The sequence below is a fragment of the Limulus polyphemus genome, unplaced genomic scaffold (assembly GCF_000517525.1).
Source record: "Limulus polyphemus unplaced genomic scaffold, Limulus_polyphemus-2.1.2 Scaffold421, whole genome shotgun sequence".
NCBI lineage: Eukaryota > Metazoa > Arthropoda > Merostomata > Xiphosura > Limulidae > Limulus > Limulus polyphemus.
This window is the reverse complement of record NW_013666031.1, coordinates 558,441-570,049: the sequence shown is the minus strand read 5'-3', so window position 1 is coordinate 570,049 and position 11,609 is coordinate 558,441. Positions and strand designations below refer to the sequence as shown.

Here is an 11,609-nt window from a genome sequence, read left to right as displayed (position 1 = left end):
TATATATATATATATATATATATAAAAAACTTTTCATAAAAAACACACTAATCTTGGTTTTATTCATGTCCAGTTCCAAGTAAAACTCTCCCATATTTTTTTAATACTTCTTTACAGTGTGACACAATTTGTATCATATGGGGTGTAGAGAACAGCCACACATTTTACAATAAAAAGTGGCAGAACCATTCATGATAAAAACACAAAAAGCAGATTCATTGCTTTCATGTCAGTATTGAAAAAATGTGGTTTAAAAGCTGGTACTGTTAAATCGAGAAGGACAGGTGTCTTAAAGAATTTTTATTGTGGGGATCTCCTTCTTGATCCCAATTTTGATGGATCTCATAAGGCTATTGTGTTTTCTTATTGATGTTTGTACATCATAAAGTACACACACACACACACACACACACATTTGTGTAATGTGTATGTACTGTCACAGATTCTCTCTCTCTATATATATGCACGTGTTTGTGTGTATATATATGTTTGTACTTGCACTGTTATAGTTTTTATGATCACAAAATGACCAAATCACCAAGTAAGCAAATAAAATGTAATATATTCATATTTTTTTATCTGTTTAACCCGTCATCTTCCGTGGCCATTTTGTTTTATCGTGAGGGCAAAATCATATTTGTGAATTGAAAAAAGTATGGAGAACTTATCTTTTATTGGGTTTCAGATTTTATTTTTGTAAATAGTAGCATAACATTCAATTATTTGTGCAAAATTGTGTTATTTAATGAAGTTTAAAGAGAAATTTAATAAAACAAAATCCCAAAATACATTTGAGGCTATAAATAAGCACCCTCCAAGAAAAATTTTTTTTCAAAATTACAAACAAAATTTTCCTTGCACTTCAGCACTGGTCCTGCCATCTATGATTGGTATCTAAACGTTTTTCTAGTCTTTATGAAACAGCGTCTGGGCGTGTTAAACCTCAGTTGTAAAACTTTTAGCCAATCCTAGTCGAAGGTGTCAATTTCAGTACCATGTTATTCCAATCGCTGTATTTCACGTTTGACAAATCATAGCATGATAAGCAAAGCACGTGACGAAACATTGTTCTATGGATTTTACAATATGAATGTGGATGGTGCTTATTATAATAACTGCCATTTTATGTAGAGGTTGTATTTAGTATTGATCAATTGTACTTTTCTACAAGCTTTAGAAAACTTGCTTCTAGAAAAAACTGCATGGGAAGTATGTAATTTTTATTATTTTTCTATAGTAGCTTAAGTCATGCTGTATTGTATATCTATTTATATTAATCATTATATTTAAAAATTAAATCAAAATAGATATACATTTTAGGAAAGAAGTTCATCCACGAATGTTAGGGTTAAGAGCTATCTAGTGGTGAGTGCAAGGTCTTTATGTGAATTAGGCTTAGCACTTTGAACTTGAAAGAGTTTGTGATTTTTTATATTCTTTTGCATTTAAATTAGTAGTTTTAAGTTTGATAACTTAGTGTAATTTTATATTTAGTTCATAATAATAATAATAATAATAATAAGATTCAGTATTTAGAATGATAAACTTGTGTGATTTGTACGTACTACTACTACTAATACCAGTTCCACATAAGAATTTAAAATTTTTCTTTTTACTATCTTTACCTTGTAGTAAGACCCACACTTTGTTGTTGTTGCTTTAGAATTAAAACAGTCTAACTGATATATATAAAGTTTATTCTGATATTTTGCAAATGGTTTACAACTCAGTGTACAAGTGACAACAATAAAACCCATATGTGGGTTGTGAAACAGACTAAATACATTCATCTCAATAATACAGGGGAAGCTATGACATTCTTACAGTTGGGGTCTCAATACACTGAAGAGCTTAAGTTTCGAATTCCAACATAAATCTTGCCTATAATAAGAGGAATGTGACCAGGACTAATCTTTTAAGTGCTGTAAAGTAATTCTCTTTGTAATTTATGGTATCTGTATCATTTGGTAATCTCTTCTAACAGGATTTATGAAGTAACTTGGGCCAGGCAGTGTTATTCAAACCACCTGTACTGTAAACCATTACATACATTTGCTAGTAATGGCAATTAGTTTTGTCTGTATAGTGAAACAACAGACAAGGACATATGTTGAAATAAATTTGTTTAAAAGTTCAAAGAAATGATATTCAAGTACCGAAAAGCTTTCTTACTATCATATCTACAGTAATGTTCAAATGTGCCTGTGCTGGACTGAATGAAAGTGACCACCAACAAGCATGGTAGTTTACAGCAAATATACAAAGTTCGCGCTTCTAACCTCACGATTTATTCGGCACAATAAACAAAAGTACAACTGCAATGAAACAAACTAAACTTGAAATAACAATATATTTATGAAACAAAATTAAAATGTTTTAATGGACGTATATGAACATGAAAACCTAGTTAAAAATAAAAATACTCGTTTATTGTTTAGGTTTACTCACAAATATTGTTTTTGGGTCTTGTATATTCAGAAATGTTACGAGCCATCACAGGCCCCGGGGCAAACATCCTCGCTGGGCCCCCTTTCTCTCTCTCTCTCTTTTTTAACATTTTCAAGAATTTATTAAAAAGAAGATCCTAAATTAGGACAGCAACGAGTTCATAAACCAGACAAAAACTATGTTTTTTTATCATTAAATGAAGATATAGCGTAAAGATGCTTTGCGGGCTTTACAGCGAATTTAGACAAATTAGCACATTAAAAACAAATTGAGAAAAGCTTTAGTTCATATATATATTTAATCATAATTTAAGTTATTTGTGTGTAAAAAGAAAACTTCATGGGACTCATCTGTTTTATTATAATTAAAAAATTAAAAGGCTCCATAGTTGATATAAAATTACTTTGTATGTAGTTGGATGTAGTAAATACTGTCAGGTTAAAAACTTTAAAATACAAAACTTTCCTTATGCGTGATAAGAGTTGTGTTGAATAGTGGTGGTTCTATGATGTGTACTTGTTAATCACATAAGTGTATATGCATTCATGTAACATTACACTAGTAATATGTAATTTCACTATTTTAGTTGCCATTGATAAGCAGTGTTCCAATTCAGAAGGCTTACGGGCTGTAAGAAACCTGACTTCAGTAACTTCTGCTTTGGATGAGGCAGCAGCTGTACTTACTGGGAGGAAGGTGGACACAACTGGGATGTTTCCATGTGATGGGTATGTATCAAGAGGTGTGATGCAATTCTTTAATCTAGAATTATTAAGCAAAGTTTTTATGTGCAAGAGACTTTTACCTTGAAAATTGTAAACTAAAAATAAAATAATCATATAAAGAATAAGATGTTTTAAACTGGGATGAAAAAAAAATTTCATAATTTTGAAAGACATGCAGAAGTTAGGTACTGTGTTTTACTACATTGATGAAATTGGAAAAGCAAACTCAATTAAAATTGGATAAAGTATGTGGTAAATATTTTTTTATAAATCATTAGACACCTTTAAAAAATGTTGAAGTAATTATTGTTTATTTTACTTAAGTTTACAATTGTGTTGCCACTTAAGAAAGTGATGTGTCTTTGATTTTCTGTAGAGGAAGATCACTGGCAGAAGCTTGTAGTGAGGGAGACTTGAAAGCTGTTCAGCAATTGTTGTGTGAAGGTTGTAATATTAATGAAGTTACTGACAAAGGCGAGAGTTTGTTATCATTAGCTTGCCTATCTGGGTACTATGAACTTGTTCAAGTGAGTACCTGAAAATTTTTTGTATGGAATGTTTGTCAAAAAACATATCCATTAAGAAAACACTTTGTAAATGTACAGTAAATACATTATTTTGCTAATAAAAGTGGGAAACAAATAAACTCAAGTTTAGAGATTTAGTGAATAGTGTTTTGACTAGAGCTTGGTGATTAACTCAATTAATCTATATAGTTGATTACCTATAAGCATCGATTAGTGTTACGTAAAATAATGGAAGAATCAAATTATGATTAAATTGATTAATGTCATGAAAATAATCAACTGATTGAAATTAGTGTTTTCAATCATTACTGTTTTTGATTATTCCAACTGTCCATATAATGGAAATATTACGATTATCATTATTTTCAATTAATTCAAGGTTATTCAGCTTAATCGATTAGTGTTATGACTCATGAAAATAATCAACTATTAAAAATTAATGTTTCAGATGATTACTATTTTTGATTATTACAACTATTTAAGTCTCATGTGAGAATAATCAATTAATTGTATTTAATTGATTTGCAAATTTCAGTTATTGTCCAGCTATAGTTGTGGCTGGATAATGGATATCTGGCCAATTTCCTTTGGACAAATAATTGACATATTTTTTAAACAGTTTTATTAGTTTCTCAGGACACTGAAAAGTATAGGACATACGAGTTAATATAAAATTAAGCAGGAAACCTTGGAGAAAAATAGGGTAAGATGCAATAATAAAGGATCATATAATAATTCCTAATGAACTGTCATATTATTGTTGTCTTTGTCTAGAGTCTACATTGCCAAAAATATTTTTCTTCAAAGAGAAAAGAAGCTATATAAATAATATGCGTGCATTTGTCTGTCTGAAACTTTTCTTGCAAGTTTCTCGATCAAATACTACAAATATCATATCATTAGAAAGGCCTTTGTCAGAAAAGTTAGGATTGCATATTGGTTTTTCCATCCGTAATCTCCTTACCTGTTTTTTGCTTATTCAAACTTTTCAATTCAATGAGTATGGTACATGATGGCACGATGTCATTGTCATCATGTGATGACTGGCTTCGTTTCAAGTTTAGTTTTCTATTTGTAAAGTATTTCACACAAAAAACACTTAACCTGCATGTAATTTCCCTACATACACTAAATACAATCTTTATGAGCTTTCTAAACTTATTTAGGTCTAAAATATGCATGCTCAGTTCGTTGAAAACCATATACTTATTATTTTGTGAACATGCATACACTAAACATTTGTAACTGTTTCATACTCTATACACTATTACTTTACTTTGTTGTCTACATGTTGTTTTATTAAATAAAGTTATGTATGTGTAGTTTTATTAAATAAAGTCATATCTATGTGAGTTTTTGTCTGACTGCATAAAATTATTTCATATATAGACCAGGATTTATCAATCTAACACATAATGCCTGCAAGAAAGCATAGCTTAAATGGTGTGTGTGAAAATGATAGAACAAGGAAAATTCAAGTATAGGGCATGAAAACTACAGTAAATGTTTTGCAGGTTGTTGCTAGTTTTGTGAACAGTGGTCTTTCATGGACATATAATGTTTTTTTATTAAATTTCAAACTGTAGTATGCCTGGCAGTATATGCAAGTTTAACATATTAGTAGGTGTTGTCTTAAAAATAATCAGTATACAAGACATGCACATACTTTTAGTTTTTGCATTGTGGACACACACACACACATCTGAGAAAATTACTTTTTTAGGTGATTACTATCACTGGCATGGATTTAGTAATTCAAAATTTAAAAAAATGTATGGAATTACTTTGAAGTAGTTGATTATTTTAAAATGAAGTTCAATTTGCATAGCACATTAACTTCTCTTTTGGAAAAGAGAAAGCAGCACAATCATCTGAAAAATAAGCATGCTAAGAATATAAGATTTTGCAACAACTTTGAAGAATACTAGGTCTGTTATTGAAGGGGAGAATGTTCTCTCAAGTTCTGAGGTTGTTTGTGAAACAAACCATTCAGGAGGCCTACCAAAAAAAAATGCACCATTAATGAACATTGTGCTAAAAAATAAAAATAACTTTCGTAGAGTAAGTATGTACTTAGAGTGGAACTAATAATCAACTTGATTATCAGTATAGCTAATTAAATATACTTTCCTTACATCTCTACTTATAAAGATTAGAATGGACTGTTTCATCAGTTGGGTACCCTCACTGTTAACAGTATTTTGGACCATAAACCCAGTAATATCTAAAGAGGTTTGGCCAGGTTAGATTTAGGTTAGTCCTAAATACAAATTCTAAGCCAACAATGCAAAACAATCTTTATAATAAAGTATAATAATGAACAACACATGAAAATAAAAAGTAAGTACATTCAATATACTAACTAGTATAACCAATATTATTAATGAAAGTGACAATAAATAAACTGTCAGTGAAATGATTTAGTTTGATAACCAACCATATTCAGTTGTTACTGATGAGTGGTATGCTCATTTGATACTATAATACAAGTTAACAAGTAAAAGTTGTTTCTCTAAAAAAATTGTCCCATATTAATCTGTGATGTAAGACTCAGTTGTTGGCCAAATTTTAAATATCAGTATCATTTCTCTGACATCAGATATGTGGTCATGCACAGCAATAAACAATGGCTTCATTAGTTTCACAGAACACTTGATTACAGAGCAAATAGACTTATAAGCTGATCTTAATGTCAAGCATTTTCTTGAAAGTCATACTTGTTATGCAATATGTGAAATGTTGGAAGTTCTGTTAATGTATATGGGAAGTCAAGAAGAAAAATATTTGTCTCCTAATAAGAGATGATAAAGCAGATATTGTGAAGGGATTTAATGATGCTGGTTTTGTCAAGTGAATCGTGTTTCATCCACACATTACAACTTGTGATTATGAAATCTCTGTGAGCTGTAATTGGTTTTATAACAGTTAATGCAAATATTGTTTCACATTTTAACTGTATGTCTTTAGTACGTTTAAGATTAATGGCTACCCCAAATGATCCAAATATGTCTAAGAAGAAACTTGTTCAAGATGTACAGAAAAGATGCAGTTCAATACACAGCCTCCTGTAAAGACTTGGAACAGAAGAGAGAAATATATCTCTGGGCTACTAACAACAGAATTTTCGACCTCAATAATAACAATTGATTCATATTGGAGAGATGCTTAAAATTTATACAGTTATTTGAAAAAATTACTAAGAACATTAGCTTCACAGCTTAGTAATTTCAGAAGCTTTGCAACTCTTCATCAATATCTGTTGAAGGATAACACGAGTCATCTTGGACTGGGAATAATGAAAGCATCCATGAAAGAGAAGTGCTTGAACCTTGAATTGTAAAGTAATATGAATTTTTGCCATAGCTACATTATTTGATTGTTACTCTAAAATAGCATTTTTCAAAGAGCAAGAAAACAGTGAACCAGAGTTTGATGGATAAAGCATTGACCATCTACTTCACAATCAAATGTGGTTGAAGATAGATATAGTGAAAAGGAAATTGATGACTCCTCACAATTAGCACTGTTGTCTGTTAAAAGTTTATGGCAGGAGACACATGACTCATTCTGGGATTGCTATAAGGAAATGTCTTCAGGTTTCTAAAGCATTAATGATATTGCTTAAACATTTCAGTTTTATATTAGTTAGCACAAAGATTGCTATCAGCCCCCAATCATCAGCATGTGTAGTCAGCAAAACATGGGTGTTCTTTAACAGGTCTGAAAGTCCTTTAACAACCTTTTTTGCATGTTTCACTGAGTAAAAAAAGACACAAGAAGTTCTGACATCTTTCTTTTCCTTTCATCTTGACATTGAATTAAAAAGGTGAATCCTTCAGTGGCTTTTTGGATAGTTAAAATTGTACATTAGAGTTTTTTTATGGTGCTTGACTCATTACTATTTTTAATTTTTATATAACATGCTATGAACATTATAACAGAGATGATGCAGAAGTTTATAATTTACTTGTTTTTGAAGTACTTGCATCACTCTTCCTCATGCTTTCCAATACTTATCATGTTGTTGTTTGATTCAATTGACATGCTATAGAAGACTAATTGTTTGAATGATGATGTCATTGAAGAATAGTGTTGCGTAATGGGAAAATATTTAAGGAAAAGGTACCAAACCTTAGTGTATGTATTAACTACATTGCCGAAAGTATTGAACTAACACACTTCCAGCCAATAACAAGACCATTCTAACCTAATTTGCATGCAAATCCAATGGTGCATTTTTGATAGGGATTATTAGGTCAACAGCTGTGACAGACAACTTGTTATAGTTAAGATGCCATTAGGAAAGTTACTTATGGACCTTCAAAAAATTACTGAACAGAACACTGATGGTTTGAGTGTCCAAGACATTTTTTTCCTATATACTCTTACCAATATACACTGTGGATAATGTGTTGAAGAAATGAAAGCTCTGTACTGTTAGATTTCTTGCATAGCTGACAGCTTATTGCTCATGAATGTATTGCAGCCAGTAAACTACTTATTACAGTCAAAATTGTAGTCTTAGCCTTCATGGTGCATTTAGTATTAAACTTGGAGAGATAAATAATGTAGAAACATCACATGGGCTGATTAATTCCATTACTCACTTGCTTCAGATGGAAGGGTCTGGGTTTGAAAACAGCTGTGTAAGGTGATTGAGTTAGCTCCTTGTAGTTTCCTGTGGAACATTTTAAAGTGGTTTGTGAGGAACAGAAGGACAGAGCCCAAAATCTCCCTATGTTTGAAGGTGCTTTGAAAAAGAAATGGCAGTCTATTCCACTAGATGTGTACCAATGGTTGGTGTTAGTAAATGAGTCTAGACTGTGAATGAATTCCAAGTTTTGCCCACTTATTAAAATAAGAACCCCAATAGTTAAATGCAACACCTTCTTTATCTTTTTTTTGGTAATATTTAGTGTTTAAGAAAGGGGGAATTATATATTGTTTTGAATTTTGATAGTGGTCAGTTGAAATCAAACTCCAAAGTATGAAAAGGAAGGATGGAGTGATTGGTGAATGTTTTAAGACACTCTTAACATTTTCATTAAGGAAAAATTTCATTGAGACTCTTTAACAGAACTGTTATATAAATTGATGAATAATGTTAACATGAAAAAAAAAATGTTTAGAAGTGTATGTGTGTGTAATTCTTTTGATTAATTAATAAAACCTGCACTCAAAATGGTAGTTTCTCTTGTTATTTTTCTAATTTAAATTACTGATAGTATTCTTCCGAGACAGTTTTTCAAGCTGTCTTGTCACCTTTATCAGTCTGGAACAAAAAAGAAATAACATTAGTGTATGGTACAAAACTTTTGACTCGTTATATGTGATGATTAAGGTGAATATGACATTTTAGGATAATCTTTATAGGAATAATTTTTTTTAGTATCACATTATATGCTTAAAAATCAAAGGTAACTTTTGAAAGTTACTTTATTATGTTTTACAATTTAATACTTCTTGTGTTAAGAACAGTATTTTTATTTCATTTTAATGTATGTGCAGCTGCTTCTCATGCAGACCAGCGTTGAAGACCGTGGTTTAAAAGATACCACACCTCTAATGGAAGCAGCAAGTGCAGGTCATGTGGATATTGTTAAATTACTTATTGACCATTCAGCTGATGTCAATGCTCAGACAAACCAAGGTGATAATAAGGGTTTTCTTTTTCATATATTTATGTAGATTTCAAATGACACATACAGACCATTGAATCATATTCAAAATATATATGTAGTGTTTAATCTTAAAATGTCTTACTAACAAAAACTTTGTGATTAAATGTTTACTGGATGCATTTCACCTTTCTTCTTTACAGTTGTATTGCTAAAATATTACTGTCATGTGTAATATGAATTTAAGTATCATCCTGTTTATACAAAATATTGTGAATAGAATGTTTAAGTTTATTCTAGAGATATGATGCAAGTACATTTGTAAAGAGTCTGTACTTTGTCTCTCAGTTAACAGTAAAGTGACATATGCTGTGAAAAACTGATGAAAGTAAATTTGATATAAGTTTTGAGATTTTATACCTTCATTAACTCTCGACACAGAATTGGTTGAATTGAACAACCATGTGACCACTTTGTGCTTTTTAGTTTCAATACCACTAACTTTTAATATGGTATGTGTATCTTCACAAAATATGACAGGTTTTCAGTAAACATTACACGTCTTTTACATGTAAAAATCAGATTTTTTAGTGAAGTATTTTTAATAAGAATCTGTCCATGAATATGTTGAGTCTTTTTTTTTACTAGTCTGATTGCAAGGTGATATTAAAAATACTTTTCTTCATCTCAAAAATCTCAAATTTCATTTGTGTTATTTTTGAAGCCTCCTAAATATAATTCAATTGTTTGTTTTCAGTAAATTTTTACATTTTATATGTTATTTTCTCTACCATAACTCTATACTTTTAATTTGACTGACCTCGTAACCACCAAAAAAAGAAAAAAATATAAATAAATCTAAATTACCCTTTTATCTTTCTAGAATGACTTCAAATTGTAACATGAAACTACATTTGTTTATCCTAAGTAGCTTTAAACTGTAACAGTATACATCTATTTATCCTTAAATTTTATTGTTTTATTGCTCTTTGAACCATGTCTAACTACTATTCATGCCATTATGAGTTGTAAATCATTTGGGGAATGTGTGGCTCATGTTATGCTATCGAATTACATTACCCACAAACTGCTCCGAGCTGCTTGTGTGCTTGCCTCATGAAAATGTTTTATTATATTATTATTATTTATTTTACCTAATCTAACCTTAAGTAACCTAAAGAGTTCCCTATTTTTATATCTTAGTTACTTTTATAATAATAAATAAAGAATACACATGAAAAACAAGAAATAAAGTACTTACCTGGGCCTTTTTTTTGCTGTCAACTGTTGTTGACACTTAAGCCTATTTTTTTTAAAATAATGGTTGTAGTGCACTAAATAATTTTTATTAAATAATGCACCAAGGAACATAGAATAATAACATCCAAAAAGCAGATATTGTGTCATAACTATCTCAATTTTTCTGTCTTTCAAACTATGTGACAAGCCGTTATAAATTCATCCAAGCTACTCAATGTATTTTCTGTGAGAACATACTTGTACAAAAAGAGAAATTAACAATTCTCTGTACAGAAAACAATGTAATATAATATGTCATTTGATAGATGAAAACCTTGGCTTTCTATTGATTATAAATCAATAGAAAGAGAGAACTTTTGACAAATCCTAAAAGAGAGGATGGATAGGTGGGTGTGGCAAAAGTGTTCTGATTTTGTATTTGATGGCTCTATGACCAAACAAGATGGCTATGAAAATTATACTATGACCGAGTGATGACAATATTACAATGAGTAATGTATCTTAAATTTCATACTTATTGGAGGGATGTTCAATAAATTAGAGAAGAGAGGATGCCTTGAGAAAAAATGTTACATTTCTCACACTAGGGGAAATTCAGGATTGTTTTTTAATATTGCCTTAGATACTATTAACATATGTATTATTAGTTATGATTTTATGCTATAGTAATTAGTATAACATGAACAAAAAGTAGTTTAATTATATTTTGAATGTAACTCACCAAAGACCTTGTGACATGTACAGTAAAGGATGACTGTAAGAGAGGGTTAGAGCAATTCACCTTATGGATGTCTATAAAATATGTTTTTGCATATAGGTTGAACTGATGTTTATCTATATTTAAAAAATTCAAACGCAGCAGATTCTTTAAGATCTGAAATTATTGAAAAGACCTGGTTTGCTTATTTATGGATGAAGTACCACAATAGTATCAGGAACACATTAACCCTATGAGACCCATCTACGCACAGTGTGTGTAGGTAATGTTGCTCTCTTTATATTCCATTCCAAAAATGAAACTAGTGGATGAA

At 30.4% G+C, this 11,609-nt stretch overlaps 1 protein-coding gene across 1 annotated transcript in view; it reads left to right on the top strand.

The window, feature by feature from the left end:
- Window positions 1-11,609, top strand: part of LOC106458148 (ankyrin repeat domain-containing protein 17-like) — a 145,292-nt gene that overhangs the window by 17,302 nt on the left and 116,381 nt on the right. The window contains 3 exon segments of the mRNA XM_022384299.1: window positions 3,035-3,176; window positions 3,550-3,700; window positions 9,209-9,350. Coding sequence (XP_022240007.1) covers window positions 3,035-3,176; window positions 3,550-3,700; window positions 9,209-9,350 — 435 coding nt within the window.